At 38.5% G+C, this 21,304-nt stretch overlaps 1 protein-coding gene across 1 annotated transcript; it reads left to right on the plus strand.

Moving 5' to 3' along the window:
* The first annotated feature begins 1,287 nt into the window (after positions 1-1,287).
* Positions 1,288-20,987, plus strand: LOC139738530 (equilibrative nucleobase transporter 1-like). Its single transcript, XM_071649153.1, has 9 exons — positions 1,288-1,469; positions 6,707-6,830; positions 8,976-9,068; positions 12,236-12,656; positions 13,280-13,531; positions 14,460-14,573; positions 17,415-17,610; positions 19,203-19,326; positions 20,406-20,987. The coding sequence occupies exons 1-9, from the start codon at positions 1,300-1,302 to the stop codon at positions 20,514-20,516; spliced, it is 1,605 nt and encodes a 534-aa protein (XP_071505254.1). The 5' UTR covers positions 1,288-1,299; the 3' UTR covers positions 20,517-20,987.
* Positions 20,988-21,304: the final 317 nt, after the last annotated feature.

The following is a 21,304-nucleotide window of genomic DNA, read 5'->3' on the forward strand; positions in this document are numbered from 1 at the left end:
AATCACTGAGATTACAATTATTAAACAAATAGACTCTCTTTCCGAAAGCAAGTATCTGAAGATTACTGAATCATTTTGTATAATCTAGGAGTATATGCATCTTATTATCCACTGAAGTTTGCCAGAAATCTCTAAACAGACGCGCCAAAGGGACTTTGTTCACCTTCCCCGCGCGCGCACTCTACTTGCAATTGAATACAAAATATTGGTTTTTAAAGACCCTAAATTTTAAAGTGATTACCCTGCTAAAGTTATTCATATATCAAAATTCAGAAATAAGTCGTTTTAGACCATAGATTTAAACTGGGTTGTTTCATCAGGTTAGTCAGCGCTGACAAGTTGTCAGTCTCTGACAGTCACCATGATAACCGTCAGTGACCGGATCATCTCAGCCAATCAAAACCAAGGATTTTGCTGAAATTTTCAGCGCTGACAACTTGTCAGCCCTGACTAAATTGATGAAACACCCCCTGATGCTATTGCATGAATACTCTTTATCAGCTTGGTATGTGTAGTGGCTTGGTATGTGCAGTGCAGTGGTAAGCTCCATGAAAGAAATTGTTGTCCATTTTGCTACCGTCGTTGTGTATTCAAAGACATGACTCAGATCTCAACTATTTTGCGCGGGAAAGGCGCATTGTTGTTGGTTTTTTCCAAATGTCGAAACTTCCGGGATCACTGACATTCTTTAAACCTTTTTGTTTCTTTTTGTAAGCCATAGTATGTCCCTGGCATAACCCTTCTGATATTTGCCAAATGCTGTTTTTTTTCCCCGATTAACATGATTAATGTATTTTTTCTTGTAGTAGTACTGCATTTAACTTTAATAATTGACAGTGCTCTGTTCTGTAAAATCCAATTCTGTCAAGACAAACGCATTCGTTCCATTTGGGAGTCTGGCGACTTTCAAGCTGTGTGTCTTGTTTTGTATATTCGTTCATATTTTGACCTTTATTTTTCTATAAAACTACCATAAACATCAATCATGTTTCTTTTTTTATAAAGATAAGTTTGTATCATAGGCATACCATAAAAGCTTTTACATAATACTATGTGCTTGTTCTTTGTATGCAACTGATGACTGGCATTACTGAAGTGAAATAGAAAAAATAAAGACGACTCCAAACAAACAAACGAGCAAACAAAGAATCAAACCATTATTATTAATCAAGTTAGTCTAGCGTAATACAGCGTAAGACGAAACAAAACAGATGTAAAAATTACCTGATAGTAAACAGTAGCCATATCTTTCTCTATTTTGGATCATCGTCTTCCATGCAGATTAGCGATGCTGTCACCATGGCAACAAACATCCAGACGGGAGGAGCCGTAATAGCCTCGTGCCCTGAGCAGGACTCTCAGCTTCAGCTGGTATACTCTCTAGCAACCGCTGCGCAGCCCGTATGTATGTTTCCCGTAGGATACTTCTTTGATCGGTTTGGAACTCTTCTTTCCCGTTTGGTTGCGAGGTTAGTATGTGTGACTGATATTCGTTTGGTTGTAATATATCTATATCTATATCTATATCTATATCTATATCTATATCTATATATATATACATATATATATTCATATATGCACCTATGTGTTTATATACATATAGATATACATATACATAAACATATACATTATACACATACATTTATGTTATACACCGTACTTTTTACTATCCAGTTGGCATTATGAATAACTACGGCTGCATTACAAGCAGCGAAATCTATTTCATCATTTTTAAGCTGTGAGTCATACACACACTTTCCCATCTTCATGAAATCATCATCTTATTATTTGGATCTTGAGACCTATTGGCCGATGTTGTGTGTGGGGAATGGGATCCAGAACAATCTTCTCACACTGATTGGCAACAATACTGGATGTGAAAATCAGATCTGGGTTGTACCCCCGCCTCCATCGTGAGCTGTTGAAGGAAGGGGGGAGCTTGGCATCATGAATGAGAGACAGTTGGTTGGAGTCTGCCCAGCTCTCGACTAGCTCACCATCTTCATTAGTTTCAGCATAACCCCAATTGACATGATGGCTGTTAAAGTCTCCGATGACAACATTGATGCGACCGCTGGTGACATCAGGGGGAATGTCAAATATGATGGAAGGAGGTTTATACACCGAACTGACAGATACTCCCTTGGTGTTGATGGTAATGATTTCAGTGTTATCCGTATCAGAAATAGATATCTTGTCAGCAGACAGCCCATTACGTAAGAATACTGCACTTCCATACTGGTCATGTGGCCTCTCAGCAATGAGGGTCATACCCGAGATGCGAGGACGTACCCGTGAAGGTCCGCGATGAGTCTCTTGGAGACAGAGGATATCACAACTATGCTTGGTGCATAGATCTGCCAAAAGATCTTGTTTGGCGCCAGTTAGACCTTCGATGTTCGATGATATTATACTCAAGGCCGGCCCTGACAAGGGCCCATGCTTGCGACCTTGGGCATCATCAACAGTTCTAAGGCCTAGTTGAGTCATGATAATGATGTGTGATAATCGTTGATAGCGTAGTGTGGTTGAAGGATTCGCAAGTGTAAAACACCTGTCAGGGACCGCGACGTGAACGCTCCTTCAGTGGTCTCAAGATCACTGCAGTCATCTCTCCCCGTGCTGTTCCCTTCAGGCGACGTTTCAATCTCAAGAAAGCCGACTGGAAGGGCTTCTCTGATGACCTAGACTCTGATATTCTAGATCTTCCTGCTACCCCTGACAATTATGATGCTTTTGTAGAATCAGTTAAATCATCATCGCGCCATAACATTCCTCGTGGCTGCCGCACAAGGTACATCCAGGGCTTGACTGATGACTCTAAAGCATTATATGATGACTACATCTTGCGTTTTGAGGATGACCCTTTTAGTGATGACACCATTGAGCTTGGTGAAGCCTTAGCTAATTCCATCACTGAAGAAAGGCGGAAGAAATGGCAAGAGCTCATTGAAAGCACAGATATGACTCATAGTAGCAGGAAAGCCTGGAAGACCATCCGCATCCTAGGAAATGACTACACAAAGCCGCAGCCAAGGCCGCAAGTCACCGCTGACCAGGTTGCCCACCAACTCCTCTTGAATAGCCGGGGAAATCCAAATCACCGTCCTCAGAGGGCTAAACTTCCCAGAGCTGCTAATGCATCCTCACAAGACGCCACAAGTTTCACAAGGCCATTCACAATGAGTGAACTGGAATCTGCAATGAAGTCTATGAAAAACAACAAGGCTGCAGGTCTTGATGATGTCCTAGTGGAACAGATCAAACACTTCGGGCCAGGTGCACGCAGATGGCTTCTTGACATGGTCAACGAATGTGTTAAGTCCAACAAGATCCCAAAGATGTGGAGGAAAGCAAAAGTCATTGCTCTACTGAAACCTGGCAAAGACCCTGCCATCCCTAAGAGCTATAGGCCGATATCCCTACTCTGCCACATGTACAAGCTGTTTGAACGCCTCCTCCTGAACCGCATAGCATTGTTCGTTGATGATCACCTTATCCCGGAGCAGGCGGGTTTCAGACCGGGAAAATCATGTACAGGACAACTACTGAACCTCACGCAGTACATCGAGGATGGTTTTGAGAACAGAAAAATCACTGGTGCTGCCTTTGTCGATCTTTCTGCAGCATACGACACAGTCAATCACCGTATCCTTGCCAAGAAACTGTATGAGATGACCTCAGATGTTAGACTCACAAAGTTGATCTGCAACATGCTATCAAACCGCAGATTCTTCGTAGACCTCGGTGGTAGAAAGAGTAGATGGAGGACACAGAAGAACGGACTTCCTCAAGGGAGTGTGCTTGCCCCTTTGTTGTTTAACATCTACACAAACGATCAACCTACTCAACCAGACACTAGACGCTTCCTCTATGCTGATGACCTTTGCATTGCATCTCAAAAGGACACCTTCGAAGAAGTAGAGGACTCCCTCTCCAGTGCACTGGACTTACTCATTCCCTACTATGCCAACAACCATCTAAGAGCTAACCCAGACAAAACACAAATCAGTGTGTTTCATCTTAAGAATAGGGAAGCCAGCCGTCAACTACGGATTAGTTGGTATGGGAAACGCCTGCAACATGTATCCAAGCCAGTCTACCTGGGGGTGACACTTGACAGGTCCCTCACTTTCAAGGATCACATCATTAAGACCAAGGCAAAGGTGGAATCAAGGAATAGTATCCTCCGAAAGCTCACTTATACGAAGTGGGGTGCTGACGGGAAGACGGTACGTACAACAGCACTGGCTTTATGCTACCCTACAGCTGAGTATGCGTCACCTGTCTGGAGTAGATCAGCTCATGCCACTAAGATTGACACTGTTCTAAACTCTTCATGTCGTGCTATTACTGGTTGCCTAAAGCCCACAAAGGTTGAAGACCTCTACCTACTGAGACGGATTGCTCCTCCAAGCATCCGTAGGACCGTTGCATCCCAGAAGGAAAAGCTGAAGCAAGAAAATGACCCTCGCCATCCTCTCTTCAATCATGATCATTCAAGAAAGAGGCTAAAATCCAGGCGCAGCTTCATGCATTCTGTAAAGGCCCTGAACAAAAGCCCTGACAAGCAGCGTGTATCCATGTGGATTGAACGTCTTACCCATACACCGCATACAGTGTCTACTACCGGCCCTAAGGAAACTACACCATCAGGTGCCAGTGAGGCATGGCCTTTCTGGTCCTGCTGCAATCGCCTAAGAAGTGCTGTCGGCCGCTGCAAATCTAACCTAGCAAAGTGGGGGTATAGTGAGAATGATGACACCACCTGCCTGTGTGGAGAGGAGCAGACTATGCAACATCTCCTGGTCTGTCCACTTCTACCAGAGCCTTGCACAAAGGAGGATCTGGCAGCTCTAACGCCCTGTGCCAGGCAGTGCATCCAACATTGGACTGAACGAATCTAACGTTCCTTTCTGCGTAGTGACTCGAGAAGAAGATTATTTGGATAATGGTAATAATCATTATAAAGCACTGCAGACGCTTTTGTTCTTGTAGTATCCAGTTACACACGTACAATCTTAAATGAAAAATGTAGTGGAAATTCATGTCAATATACATTGATTCGTAATTTTCTGATCATCACTAATGTTTCCAAAAGAATATTCTATAGTAATGTGCTACATATCTTATGATAATATTTCTACTATTTGTCTTCAGATTACTTGAATACGCCCACAAAATAAACCTGCCGAAGGCAAGAATCTGCTAATGACATCTCTCAATCATTGCCGAAGTATTATTGTCATTAACAAAAGGGCAGTGGAATGCACCTTTCCTTGAAGACCGAGAGTAACTTGCACGTTTCCCTGCAACATCTTTTGTTACTAGTAATCATAATATCAGTAACATGGAAAGATGTAAGTCATGCTCGATTTATTGGGGAGGGTGATTCCAGTGCCCGTTGTTCATCAAAATTATAGTATTCAGAAATGATTGATAGATGATGTCACTGGCAAAATGGGTCGGAATACTTTTATTTATTTGTGTTTGTGTGTGTGTGTGTGGACGTATCCAAGTAATCTGAAGAAAAGAAGTATTACAAAGTTAATGCCACGTATTTAGATATATTCATTTAACCATATAAAGTGATGTTGAGGATATCATAAATCCACACAAGTCAGCATGCATTTGCATTAGAGATTCCTAGCATACGTCGGCACTAATTTTGACACATGCAGACATCCATTGTCAACGCTTTTACTGTGTATTCGCGTATTGATAAAGAATTTGGATGTGTTTTCATTTCGCATGCAGTCTACATAATGGAGCTCCTTTTCAGGGAGTGTCATGCAGAACACACACACACACACACACACACACACATGCACACACACACAAACACACACACATATATACTTTCACACAAAGACATGCAAATAAACTTGCCCACAGCAATATTTGCACGGATCTCATTCTATTCGGTTCATCAAACTTTGGACAATACAGAATGAATAAAATGAGACACAGTTCTAAGAATCAAGGCCAAATGAGTCGCAGCCATCTCGCTGGCAGATGTTTACATCTCTGTATATAAAAGCTACTGGGAAGGAAACGTGTATACCTCTTAGCAGTCTGCAAAAATAAGACATTCGTTGAGAAAAAAAAATTAAACAACAACCAAAGAGTAGTACAGTCATCTGGGAATAGACCTCAATCAACTCTGTTCGTTGAACCGGAAGAGATTCTGAGGTGATTCAACTCTCCAGCTATTTTCCTAGATGAAAGAAAATATATAAATTATATATTTTTTTCAAAATGATTGTAATCATGACTAAACAAACAAACAAACAAACAAATAAGTAAGGAAATACGCTCACAAAAAGGTAAATCCAAATTAGGTATAGAGCTACTAATTTCTCATTAACACAGTTTTTTCATCTTCACTCATACACGTATTTCTTTTGTATGCAGATAAAATCCTCTTCATGATGCATTTCGGCATTGTTTGAATGGAATGATGATTACTATGATCCGCATATAATTTCAAAAGACAGACACCAACACTGTACATAGAGCGTAAACGGCGTGATAACTCTTTGCTAATGTTTCTATTGATGCGAATTTACAATTTGAAATCTAGTGAAAAGAAATATTTTCGTTTCAAGCATTATTGACTGGTATCAAGTTGACTCTTGCTTTTGAACATATTATTCTTATCATCACTTTAAAGTGTATTCATTTTGCGTGCTTTCTTCTCTTGCAGCCTGCTAATCCTGAGTGGGTACCTGTTGATGGCGTTTAGTTCGGCAGAATACTCCGCGCTCCTATTTCCCGCAACCATCCTCTTTACGATAGGTGGTGCTTTGTTGCTTCTGTCCAGCATGCAGGTAAGATTCCACCTTGCAAAATATCAAGGTAGGGTGAGTATATGCTTTTACGGAAACACAATTCTTATAGACAAGAAGTGTTCAGATAGTAGAAAAGCATGGACGACGATTCTTCAGATATGTTGATGAAAAGCGCAAACATACATACACGGACATTATATACAGAGACATGAAAAGATCGGTATATTACGTGACACATGGTGTGTATAAAATAAATCTATAATCATATTATGTTTGATAATATCTCATTAAAAAAATCTGATCAATGGAGCTTTGAAACAAAACAGCTTGAAGTGAAAAAAGAAACAAAACAAAATGAAGTCCATATTTATACACTTGAAAGGATATAACAACAGTCATTATATGCCACATTGGATTCTTAATTACAACAGATTTTCTGTCAGAAATTATGACTTCTCAGTTACTATCATGTCATATCCTTTAACACGGCCATTTCTTTTAATTATACATTCTTTTACAAGCAAATGAAAAGGGGAAATTTATTAGTAAGGCCTATATGTATGTCAGACTGTAATTTGAAGCTAAAAATCACGCTGACGGAATGCTAGAGGTTTCATGAACGTAGGACATGAAATAAGAGACTTAATGAGTTCAGAATCGCTTGTTTCTTTTGATAAAATTATTCAAGATTGGCTTTTTTTTTGGGGGGGGGGTGGTGAGGTGGTGGGTGTTTTTTTTTTTTTAATAGTGTAAAGTAGGTAAAGATTAGTTTAGCATTGTTTAATAATACCCTAGAGAACTAAAGAGAATGATAGGTTGTATTGTCGTTTCGTCACATTCTTGCAGATAGTACTTATGCCTAAATACGGCTGTTCTTTGGCATCATCTCAGACAACGTCAGAAGCCACCCTGACACGAATTTGATACAGGTTATTGACCAGTGTAAACCACAGGAAGTAGACGAGAGAAAATAGCTGGCTAAAGTTTTGTTTTGTAGTTTGTGATTATGAAATAGTTGTGGTTTGCTCCTTTAAAAGAATGTAGTGCATACAGTTGTTGTATGTCAATATGGATTTACAGGAGCAAACAATGCTCTACGCATGAGTGATTGTCAAACTGAGTGCAAATATTTGAACTTCAACACAAAAGCTGCCTTACCCATCTTTTTTGTTCAGTTATTTTCTGTGTTGTCAATTCAGTCTCTCTCTCTCTTTTCTCTCTCTCTGTGTCTGCTTTCTTTTGTGAGGTGTCCATGGGTTTGCGCCTTTCGGTCCAAGACAAAACAAAGGGGTTTACCCCCTTTCCACTGAGATTTCTTTCTCATTAGTCACGGCAGTGAGTTAGTTCCTTCGGTAGCGCGTCCCGGGTTAGAACCCGAGTCTGGACTGAGTGATGCTGTGTGTAATCATACCGTCCCCTCTTGCAAGAGGCAAAACACTCTGTTCCTCGGACAACAATCGGATAGGACATGCAATGGATGTCCCGTGTGGGAGAGAATCACAACTCATGCACATAAAAGATCCCGCTGCATTCATTCATCGCAAAGAGGAGGGTGTTTAACCCGGTGAAGTGGTCCCGCCTCACATCCATAACTGGACCCCATGGAAGACCAGCTTAGCATAGCTGAATATGGGCTATCCCGCCATCTTCACAGATGAAAAATGAACAAACAAAAGTAACTCCTCAAAAGCAAAGTTTGTTTTTTCCGACCACACACCGTAGTGTATCGGATCGTAGTCTTATGAATCCGACTCGTGTTGGTCGACAATCAGGTCAGTGTCAGACATGCCGGACGTGATCCGATCGGGCAAGAGCGTCCGGTGAGGATCACGTGTGACATAACATATGCCTGACACTAACCTGATAGTCAACCAAACACACGTCGGTTTCATCAGACTGCGAACCACAAACCACGTAAATAAAATATTGAAAAACATACAATTCAAAGAGGAATGCGAAGTTCATTTGATGAAAATTGGTTTGAAATGGCCGAGATATCCACAAAAAAGTGAAGCTAATTAAAAGGTGTGACCCACTTGCAAGAAATAAAAAAGTTTCACCTTCTGGATGTTTTGGAAAAATCTGGAAAAATAAATCTTAACCACACACAAAGAAACCCTTATCAGGGATTAAAGATTTAACGTCTAAAAATATTCTCTTTCTTGTTTGTTTATTTTCTTTCAGGTTGGCAATTTATTTCCATCACAGCGCTCCACAGCTATCTCCATCGTCAACTCCATGTATAGCGGATCTGTGATCATTTTTCTTATCCAAAAAGTAAGAATTGCGATATATCAATTTATTTATTTGTCCACTCTTTTCCTTTATACTGCTATTCGCATCATTTTCTGCACTTGTGCACTGGTGCTTGTGTTCGTCTGTGAGAATGTATGTGTTTGTGTGAGAATGTGTGTGTTTGTGTGTGGATGGATGTGTGTGTGTGTGTGTGCGGTGTGTAAGACAAATCACATATAGGCAGATGATATGACTACTATTTTGTTAGAGATAGTTACTAAGTTAGTAGATAATGCAAATTTTATTAACTTTTTAAAAGTTAGTGGGTTAAACGTTAAATCTAAGGTACACTACTTACCACTGGGCGTGGCGATTAAAAAAAAACAAAAACCAAACATTTGAGATATCATTTTGATGAATATGTGTAGGTCAGTTGTATCACCTAACATTCTATGATATAAACAAATTCGCAATAAGACCTAAAATATAAGGAGATATCATCATTCTTCTTAATAAACCATAAGTTTAGACGGTCTAGTCTATAAGCTTTTTTTTTTCAATGTGACTATTCTTCACATTTTGTATATTCTACAATATTTGACATGGATTATCCTGATTCAAATTTTTACATCGGTTGTTTTTATCCCGTGCTAGAACTAATTATAAAAAACATTATTTTTTCCTCTGGATGTTAGAGATGGAAAAGATCTTAAGCATGAATAAACATTGAGTGAAATTTAGAGATTGTTAGTTTGCGGAAACAGAGAAATTTAACTATAATGGAGGAAATGAATTAATTACCGAAAACATTTTGCGCTTTCCAAATCATATTCATCACCGATAGTTTTTTTTTTTTTGTTCTCAGAAAAAAAAAAATTGATCTACAATGGCAAGAATGGAATCAAGAGGGCACTATACTTGCAGGGTTATAGAGATGTTGGGATTAAGGGATGAATAATATTGAATGATTTTTTACGCACAATGGGTTATGCGTTTATAATATCTTTTTTTTATGGTGAACGTAATATGAGTTGAAAGGTGGTCTTAATTACAGTTTTAGATCTGCTGGAGAAAAATTCATTTGCAATTACGATGTTTCATTTAAAGATTTTGAAGGCCTAGAAAGAAGTATGCAGTTGCAGTTATGAGAGTGGGAAAATTCATCCTAATATTTTTATGACAAGGACTTTGTTTAAACATAGAGGTAATTATTGTTTGGACCACATATTTCAGAGAGGAAATATCAAAACAATTGTATATTTTCAAAGTTTTGGTTTGAAAAGTGAATTTTCAAATTTGGTGCTGTGTTATGATATTGAAAAGTGGAAATTATGGGACAAAACCCACTCGGCACTATAAGGTGGACATGGTGTATGTAGGCCTTATATGAATACAATGATTTATGGATCATTTTCTCTGTTTTTAGGGATAGAAAGCTATATTGAAAGATACGTTGAGAGAATGTATCTACATCTTTGATCAAGGTTACAAAATCCCCGCTCTCTGTTTAGCAGAGTTTATCGGAGACAGGAAACAGGTTTAGTGAAAAGCACATTGGGTATATTTTGGTAAAGACATAAAACACTGCTTCGCTCAGGAAACCCATCGAGCAGAGATTTTCAATACCATGCATGGGGCAATTTACATCAAGGAATCGTTCCTAAAGTTAAGCTTTGTTGAAGACAGTCAGTGTTCTGCATAATAACCAAATTCACAGAGACAAATAAACGCACATTTTGAAAATGTACAAAGCCCAAACCTGTTGTGTCAATACAAGGAATCTTCCTAACAATAAAGTAATGTATTACAGTTACCTTTATAATCAAACATATTTTTCAGACGATTATGATGATTTGAAATCAGCTATTCCTTTATTGCATTATGACTAAACAACAATAAAGTTTGATATAGGGAAAATGAAAGAAAAATGATCCTACCAAAGGCATAGATAATCAATTCCCCATTTGTAGAAATGCAAAGGTTTAGAAATTATTAAAGAATGTATATCCTGCATGGGTATTTCATTCAAGTATTATACTTGTATTAAATGTGTCTCTGCGTATAATGTGTGTACTTAAATGCATATGGAAATATGTATGTGTTTGTGTACACACATGTATAACGTCATTATAATTCTATTGTATAATTATACTTTAAACAACTCAAGGATGCCATAATCTGAATTGTAAACAGGAAGGTTCTGATGCACATCGGATGTACGATGCAAGGTTCAAAAGGGTACGATGCAAGGTTCAAAAGGGTATATGCATGTGTGAGTTAGGTTTGGTAAGGAAACAGGGTAAGGGTGTGTGGGAAGAAGTGATACATTATGGGTGAGGCTTGAGAGTGTTTTGATAATGAAGTGTATGCTTTTGTGTTATTAAGCGCGTGTGGGTTTGTTTGCATTTCTAAGAAATGAGAGTATACAAAGGTTAAGTACTTGCAGATTTCCTTTATTTGTCTTTATTTTTTTCTGCGTAAATACATCTTACCAATTGAGATATGTGTCATCTTTTATCTAATATTTGCGTTATGTGTATGACAGAAAATGCGATTAATAAATGACTTTTGAAATTATACTTTAGAAATTTGCCTTATGAAAGTAGATTGTGGAAATGTAAGGAATTGAAATGATACTGTAGAACATGCAACTCTAAAAATTGCTTTATGATTTATATATGGTATCTTATGAAGGAATTCAAATGAAGCTCTGGGTAAAAGGAAAAACCTGTGTCAATAATAGCATCTACAGGCGTTGAGAAGCAAGCCAGCATTGGTGTTATTTTAACCCATTCAAGAAAAAAGATAAATTTCACAGGCAATGGATTAATTTACCAAAAATGCATTGATATGTTTTAAATCTTTACATATATACATATATATATATATATATATATATATATAAATATATATATATATATATATATATATATATATATATATGTGTGTGTGTGTGTGTGTGTGTGTGTGTGTGTGTGTGTGTTTGTGCTTGCATATAAGTGTTTGCATGAGTGGTGCATAATCATTATCATATACATGCAAAGAGAGAGATTAGCAGAAAAGGAAAAGTGGAGTAATGCAAGGTATATTTTACTCGCAACCGTCAGTTGTAAACAAAGATCATTACTATTCTCTCTAAGAGACACAAGATATATACATCTTTCTCACAGTTGTTGATATGGGATTGTATGTTTGTTTGTTTTTTTCAGACAGTGTATGAGGCTGGTTTTGCCTTCGACGTGTTCTTTTTTCTCATGGCGGCCTCCGTCGCTCTCATGGGCATCAACACCGCGCTCTGTCTGCCTCGCACGTTCATTCCTTGGCCGTTGCCGAACAACTACCGACTTCCCGGATGCAGGGGGCTGACAGAGCATTCGTCGGATGATCAACAGGCAGAGATGGGGGCTGAGACTTACAAGAACGCATTCGTCAACGAGGCCTTTGAAGTTGATGAGGAAAGGGAAGGAAGCGACAAAAAACCTAGGGAAAAGGAGGATGCAAATGCTGACCATCTTAACAAGGATGAAATCAGCATTCAAGAGACGGTCGCTACAGAAAATGGTGTTGTCAGCGACATGAAGACGACAGAAGCAGGTGATCACGAAGAGACAACGATACCAATGAAAAGCAGTACGTCACAATCATTACTCCTACCCGTTTCCATTATCATTTTGCCTCATTCCCATAAGATTCTCCTAACTTTTTATTCCTCTCTACATCTGACACAATGATTGATGCGATCTTTCACATCCACAATGAGTTTACATCGCCAATGTATTCATGTAAATCTGTCAAATATTTTTAAAGGGCATATCATGTAAGCAATATAATGGATAAAAGGTATAAAAAATGAAGTGTTTTTTTTCTTTTCATATAAATTGGCTTGGAAAAGTGGCCTACAGTGAATACATTTTAGTATGCAAAATGTATGTAAGCTCTCTAAATTGCGGGATCATGCATAATGACCTATATCTATAGCAAATGATAAGGAACTTGCATGAAATCACTCCACATAATATATGGATAACAATCTGTTTTGAGAATAGATTTACAAGTGTTAAGCGTTGCAATTTCAGACACCTGCCGAAAGCTCACACTATCGAATAGCGTACATAGACGCAGTTGCGTTGAGTAACTCGTAAACTCCAAACTTGCGAAGGCGGTAATCGACAGTTTGAATTACAATGACATTATTCGTGTATTCGTGAGACAAAACAGCTATGACTGTCTAACCTTTCCGTTTTTCATGGCAGAGACTGAAGAGGTAAATCATAATGTCGTTCCGGCACAAGAAATCGACAGTGAGCCACAGCCTACTGGCGAAGAGAGAAATCAGCCGGAGGGGAAGAACGATCTGGGGTATGGCTCCCTCCTGTCATGCATCTGTTCGGTGCCGTTCTGGCTGCTTCTCGTCTGGCAGATGTTTCTTGAGCTCGATATGCTCTTCATGTTCGGCACTATCAACTACTTCATAGAAGAACTGGCCGGTGGAGATGAGTCCGTGGGTATGTTTTAGTGTGTCTTTTTATACAACAGTTTCATCAATGTTGAATAGTATAAAGGAATGTCGAGGTTGTACTATATTGCTCCTGCTCCTTAGACAAGCGTGCACAAACTGGAATCTCACGATAATCATATAGAAGTTTACATTATGCACAGTTCGAATTATAGTTTTGCTTGTGGATTTATGAACTGGCACACGTTGATGAAGGTAGTGGTAGGTGTAGAGATGACGATAAATTATTATAATGAATTTGATGAAAATGAACAAAATTATATGTGGGGGCGCTATGGCATAACACGGATAAGACTCTCGACTCGCGATCGGAGGACCCGAGTTCGAATCCCGCCCAGTGCTTACGTTCTTGGACCAAGATATTTTACTCGACCCAGGTGTATAAATGGGTACCTGGCAACGCTAGAGTAATAATAATGGCAGGTCCCTCTGGTAGAGCAGTGGCAACACTGAAGAGGCTACCCCGGGTGTATAACACCTTATTACTATCATTATTAACAATAATTGATGAAGATTATGGCAGCGATAGGGAGTACATTGTGGAAGACAGTGAATGTTGTTCTTATATCGTGGTGATGACATTAAGTCAATAAAGTTGCTGGTGATGTCGATAACTAGATGGAGGAAATGACAAGGAAAAGTATGGATAACAAAATAAGATGGTGTCATGGGTGGTAATGACGGTTAAAACGGCAAGAATGACGATGAACATGAAGATAACATGATTAGTCGTTTACGGAGTGGTTGTTAGTTACCGAATATAATTCGCTTTTGATTTTACATGTTCTAATTGAACATTTAAAATTTAAAACGCATTGATAGAAAAAATACCCAGCGCTTTCACCATCTTTATTTCAAAATAATCATTCCTCTTCTGCTTTTCTTTTCTTTTTTCCCCTTCGAAACGGCAATGACAGCGAGCTCCTACCTAAATGTGTTCTCCATCACTCAATTCATGGTCCTAATTGTTGGTCCCCTGGGCGGACTTCTGATGGACCGCAACAAGTTGTGGCGATCCTGCCGCAACAAAGGTAAGTCCCTTGCCATGCTTATTATACATCATTCTTCATTTCCGTAAAAAGATCTTTTTGACAGTGCATTTGTTGCAAAAAAAAAAATATAGGTTTTCCCGGCCAATTTCGCACTTTTGTCAGTCCATTTGATAAAAGGTTCATTCAATTTAGCGAAAATCCTCGTCACTGCACATTCTGTCATTCAAAATTGCAAGTTGGTCGTTCAATTTAGCATTTCGATCAATGAAATTTGCACATGTGCCATTCGAATTCGTAAAACGAGCATTCAAATTGGCACGTGCTCTTCAATCATTCAAATTCGCCAACACTAGCCGAAAGGGGTATTTCAGTCATTCAATTTCGCGTATGGGCAGTCAAATTCCTAACATGTTCCTTCAAATTAACGTCATGTTATTTCTTTTTTTGAAAAGGTGATAAAATTTAAACGTGTATTTCTATGTGACTTTTTGTTTCATCCACGCACTGTTAAGCAGAAAAAGTATCATATTTTTTATTATTATTACTCGAGTTTGTCGTTCTGTAAGGCCCCTTTTCTTTCATACATGTCATTTTAGGCCTACATGTACCAATACTACAGATTAACTTCATCTTCTTACAGTCATGACAGCACAAGTTAGACACAGACGTATTTCTCAAGAAGACAGAAAAAACATTATAGAAACATTTGATGATCATAACCTTGACTTCCTGGAACTGGCCTACACACTCGGCATAAAGCACCCAACGGCCAGATAAGTTGTGGCCAGTCATGATGCACTATATCTTCGGACTGGAAGAATCACTAAGCACAATGAAGGAAAAAAAAACTGATGCCAAAATCTCTAAAATAACTACGAAAATATGAAATGTAATGATTCTTGCAAAGCAATAACTATGTTGACCCAAAAAAGAAGAAGAAGAAAGAACTAAAGCATTAACATGCGTGCTAAATTGACTGCAAAAGATGTTAAATTGGATGCACAAAAATGAATTTGAATGCACGAGTGCGGCATGTCCGTGATCACGTGACTATATCATTCTAAATTGAATGAACGAATAACTAAATGGCGCTTGTTTTACGAATTTCAATTGAAAAAGTGTTAATTAGAATGAGGCTAAAGGTAATTTGAATGCTCCAAAACGAATTTGAATGAAAAGATCATACAATTGAACTACCGAACATGTCATCTACGCTAAATTTTGCTAAATTGAATGCAGCAATTAGGAATTGGACTGGCAAAAGTGCGAAATTGGCCGGGAAAACCTATAGTAAAAAAACTTTAGAGCTGACATTCTTATAGAAGATAATGTCGACAAAAAGGTTTACTTGATTTGAGGGCTATTCGTACCCTTATTCCGGACATTTGACAGCATTTTCATATTGATGAGGGTCCACAAAATAAATATTATCACAAGAACATAAACGGACAATTACTTTTGTAAATCCGGTGATGTTCGTTTACCCGAAAATGAAATAAGGTTCGTTATCAACTGGTTATCTTGAGGGTTCAGTATTTCGAAACACAATTTCGTTATTCCGAAAATGGACTATCATTACGTTTCATTGATCCGAGCATTATACTCTTGTGGCGTCATTCATGAGGTTTGTTAATCCGAAACTGAAATCAGGTTTGTTAATATGAAGACAAAAACAACCAAAAAACGTTCTAACCTTCGGAACTACGAGCCTGATTTCATATTCAGATTAACACTACATTTAAACACTACAATCTTCTCCAGGTAAAGTTACTGTTTGCAAATATACGACAATAGCAAGGAAAGCTCTCTCGGAATTACGTGTTGCGTCATGGTCATAACCTGTTTTTTTTTCTTACCCAAGGCAGCTCTGCGTGCACTGATGTTTCAGTGAATTTAAAGGACAAGTTCACCTTCATAAACATAAGGATTGAGAGAATGTAGCAATATTAGTAGAACACATCATTGAAAGTTTGAGGAAAATCAGACAATCCGTTCAAAAGTTATGAATTTTTGAAGTTTTTGTGCAGTACCCGCTGGATGAGAAGACTACTACAGTGTATGAATAACTTAGATGTCACATGCGTACAACAATATAAGGAAAATATAAAGAGAATTTCACAAAATTCCATCTTTTGAAAAAAGTACACATTCCCCTGACTCGTTACCGATAAATGTTATTGGTAATATTATTCCCCCTGCCTTTAGAAAGAGGCAAGTCAATTGCTCTTTTATTATGCGAAAATAGCGAAAATATGTTGAATTTTCTTTTATATTTTCTTTATACTGTTGTACGCATATGACTCACAAGCTGTAGTAGTCTCCTCATCCAGCGGTTCCAACACAAAAATTTAAAAAAATTCATAACTTTTGCATCGATTGTCCAATTTTCCTCAAACTTTCACTGATGTGTTCTACTAATATTGTTGCATTTTCGCAATCCTTATGTTTATGAAGGTGAACTTGTCCTTTAAGCTGTATTTTGTATGTAAACAATATATCTGACTTGTTAGAGGTTTTTATAACTTGTGATGAAAGGGACTATACATGCATCCGCAGCCGTTATGTCATAATGTTTCTATAACCTTTCTGCTCCGATGTCAGTTCGAAAAGATCTCCCCATTATTTACCTACGTTTAATGTTAACACGAAGGAATGAGTCTGCCTCTCCTTTCTTTATTAATCATTTTCCGACACAGTCAAAGCGTGTCGTTATGATAACCTGAGTGATTGTATAGAATTGTGGTTATTTTGCGTTACTCGGCACCCATTAGTATAAACTATATATGGGTAACAATATGCGGGTATGATTTCATACAAATTAATGAGATGGAACTACAATCAAATGAAAACGAACTGATCTTGAAGTGTCTGCTCACACAGGTGGATCAACCGAGAGAAAAGCGTTTGCTGACCTCCAAGACAGCTGCCTGCCCCTGGCTCTGACCAGCCTGGCTTCACTCGGCTACTCGATTTGTCTCCTCATCCCAAGCCTCGAGCTTCAGTACCTCACGTTCGTCTTTATCCTGATCATGCGTTCGCTTCTCTTTGGTGTTGGGTCAGCCGTTGTCGCAATCATGTACGTGTTACTACGCAGGATACGATTATTCATGCCAAACCATGATTGCGTTTGATGATTACTGAAGAGCAAGGATCATCTGTCATGATCTTTCGTGTAAACCTGTTGTCAGGTGAAAGGAAATCTTCAGTCACCAATGATGCTTACTCAAGCATTATCTTAGCTCTATTACAAAACACATTTGTACTTTTAGGATTTGGGGCATGGTGCCTATATTTGATCGAATTGCGATCCTATCTAAACTATCGATGCCTTCTGCCAAGTTTGGAGAAAATTCATCGTGGGTCGATGCACGATATACGATGCGGACTCCGGACGATGACAAGAATAATAGTAATATTTCACTCGAGCCTTTTAGCTAAAGTAATCGTACAATGCTGTAGCAGGAAAGATTGATTCGAATCATTAAGATTTTTCATCATCCGTCGTGGGGGCGGGTGGAAAGGGGGGGGGGGGGGTGTTCCAAATTGGACCCAGAAACTACAGGCCCCTATATTTTCATCTTCTTCTTGTAAGCTCATGGTCAAATTCTAAACCAAACTTGACCGTCTTTTCCCCACGTGGGGCCACTATAGGGGCTCCATTTCAATTTGGGGAGGCAGAAGAGACGAAACCCACGTGTGTAACCTTCTCTCGAACTCAAAGTGATAAGCTAAATTTGTTTTATGAGGAAGTACATTTGTGACTCTAGCAGGGAAGGGGATACTGTACCAATATTGGAGCCTGACTTTTCACATTTTTATCTGTAATCTATTATTTGAAAACACATCGTCAAATCTGTCTGTAGAGAAAGAGTATAGATATAAACACTAGAACCTATGTCCCATCCGGCATGTCCGGATTCGCAGTGTCTTGCTTTTAGTGTAATAGGAGTATATATGAAATCGTTTTTACACCAGCGGAAGACAGTTTACATGTCGTATTTCTTTCCCATTTGTAACCAATATCTTATTGACTTTTCTCTCCTAAAATTAGCAAATTTTACAAAAACATGGCATTTATGGCAGCCATTTTGAAAAATGGCTGCCATGGACGTTGAGGGCGCTATTTTCGATGGCCCAATATCTAAATTTAATCTAAACGTTATTGTCAACATGTGTACGAAATTTGGTGCTTTTATCACAAAATGCACAATTGTTCGGCTATGCCGCTCCACTATTAATGTAGAATAGTTGAATACGTTACGGTGTAATTATCAGACACGTACGTGTATGTACATCATGCGATCTTCACTGTGAACGATATGAACATTATTGAAGGTATTTGTAATTTTACATGCGTTCGTGTCTGTGAGTGCATGTTAACTCTAAGTTTACCCCCTGAAATTTACCCCAAATCTATGTGAAGAAGCCGATTACTGGGGTTGTTATGGAAGATGATGACGGTCACAGTATAGTTGCACAACCGTTTTCACAACATACCGCGGGTATATAGACATAATCGGTCCTGTCGAATTTCTTGACATGTGAATAGGGCTAGTAAAAGATTAATGGAGAGTACATGTATAGCATGCACATATTAAAGTTCTTTCAAAGTCCAGACCTCAGACGATGAATTTCTGCTTGAGAAATCATGTCTTTTTTATCCCACAGATTTCCAGCGGAGCATTTCGTCAGTGTGTACGGCGCCATCAGAACTCTTAGTGGCTTTTTCTCCTTTCTCCAGTACCCAATCTTTATCATTCAACAAAATTACCTGGATAATAACCCATTCTACGTAAGTCATTATGTAATACTGCTCTTAAAGTATTCATTGAGACATACTGCAATTGAGTATCTGAATATAAGAACGACCCAAGTCCATGGAAGACCATTTCGAGCAAACAAAAAACAACTTCATATCTTTTTTATTTGTGCAATTATATTCTATTCAACTGTGACGGGAAGGCAACATTGTATAAACAAATTTTTTAGAACATATATTATTATGACAATTAACATTTACATTAATTGTGGAGAGGCCATTTTGTGTGATGGACTTGGGTGTTCTTTGAATCATATGGACTTGGGTCGTTCTTTGAATCATATACATGATATTCTGCTATAGAGATGAGAAAAGGATGAGAGAGGGCGCTATAATATGAATGTAAGAATGACCCAAGTCCTTCATTCTTACATTCATATAAGATTTAACTCATTCATTTCAGGCACTTCCGGGGGTAATTAGGATTTATCATTTATCCACAAGATGAGTCCATGCATAAGCTATAATTTCCCATGTCAAACTGAATTTGGCCAAAAATTGGACTTGGGTCGTTCTTACATTCAGGTCTTCAATTGTATGTAAAGTCTTGTCAATAAAAGAAGAAAACTGACAGATGAAAGAGCAGGTCAAAGAGGGAAAGAGCAAGAGAGAGAGAGAGAGAGAAAGAGAGAATGAGAGAGAGAGAGAGGGAGAGAGAGGGAGGCGGGGTAGCAGGGGAATCACAAAGTATGGTATGTTCTGCAACGCAGACTCATGCATGTTGTAAACCGAGATTCCTTTGAATGGAAGTTCTACGAGTGGAAATTACTCGGAAAATGCATAAACATGATAAATATGAACAAATATTTTCTGCATGTATGTGTTCACTTATTCATATACGCTGTTTATGTAATCTGGGATATGCATCTACTTAATATAGGGATAATATTGAATGTTGCAACAATAATTATTATCTCAGTAAGGTAATCAGGTATGGTACCGATATTAGGCATGTTGGCTATTTTGATAACGGCAGTGATGGAGATAGATTATTGATGTCATGTTATACATGTCATATGCCATTACATATATATATATTTCTTTTTTTTCAGATAACTATCGGATTCATCGCAGCGGACGCCGTGACCCTTGTTCTACCCATATCACTCTACATCATTGCACGCAGGAGGCGCACGCAAGCCAGAAGTACGGCAACGACCTAGTCGGGTACAAGCTGTGAATCATTGTCGAGTCTTTCTACTGAAGCACAAGTTTGAACGAGAACGATAATACGAACATGTCAAAAACATCAAATCGGCACAATTCCGGCAAAACTACGTGTCTCTTCTAATGCGTGCTGTTTTCTTAAGTTTATTCACATAATCTAAAGTAATGTTTCATAACAGAAGAAAAGAAATGTTTCTCGTCAAACTCAAAACATGAATAAATTATTATTCTGTATGAAAGAAACATATTATTCAGAGGGGTGAAGGTTCAGTTGTGAGTTTCTTTAATTTGTGTTCTTCTACAAATTAAATTTGTTAAGATCGCAACTGCTGATCTATAAATTTACAAACATGTCGGGAAAAAAGGAACTAACGGATGACAGGTTTGAGTCCCACTGATTCTTTTTTTTTTCTGAGATGTTTGTTTCACAGATCAGCAGTTGCGATCTTAACAAATCTAATTTGTAGAGGGAGACAAATTGAAGAAACTCACAGCTGAACCTTCAACCCTCTGAATAATATATTTCTTTGTCCGCTTTGGACTACTTAGCATAACAATGTCGGCATTTCGGAGCTTGGGTATTTGTTCCATGTTCATCGTGTCACTGCCGGCAACCAGGGACAGCCTGATGGTAGTGTCGCTGCCCGGAAAGTAGCAGATGACAGGTTCGAGCCCCATTATTTCCTTTTTCCCGACATGTTTGTTAATTTCCAGATTAGCAGTTGCGATCTCAACAAATTTAATTTGTAGAGGGAGACAATTTGAAGAAACTCACTCCTGAAAT

This window comes from Diadema antillarum, unplaced genomic scaffold, assembly GCF_040938485.1.
Source record: "Diadema antillarum isolate AM-2024a unplaced genomic scaffold, OU_Dant_1.0 seq00000752_RagTag, whole genome shotgun sequence".
Taxonomy (NCBI): Eukaryota; Metazoa; Echinodermata; class Echinoidea; order Diadematoida; family Diadematidae; genus Diadema; species Diadema antillarum.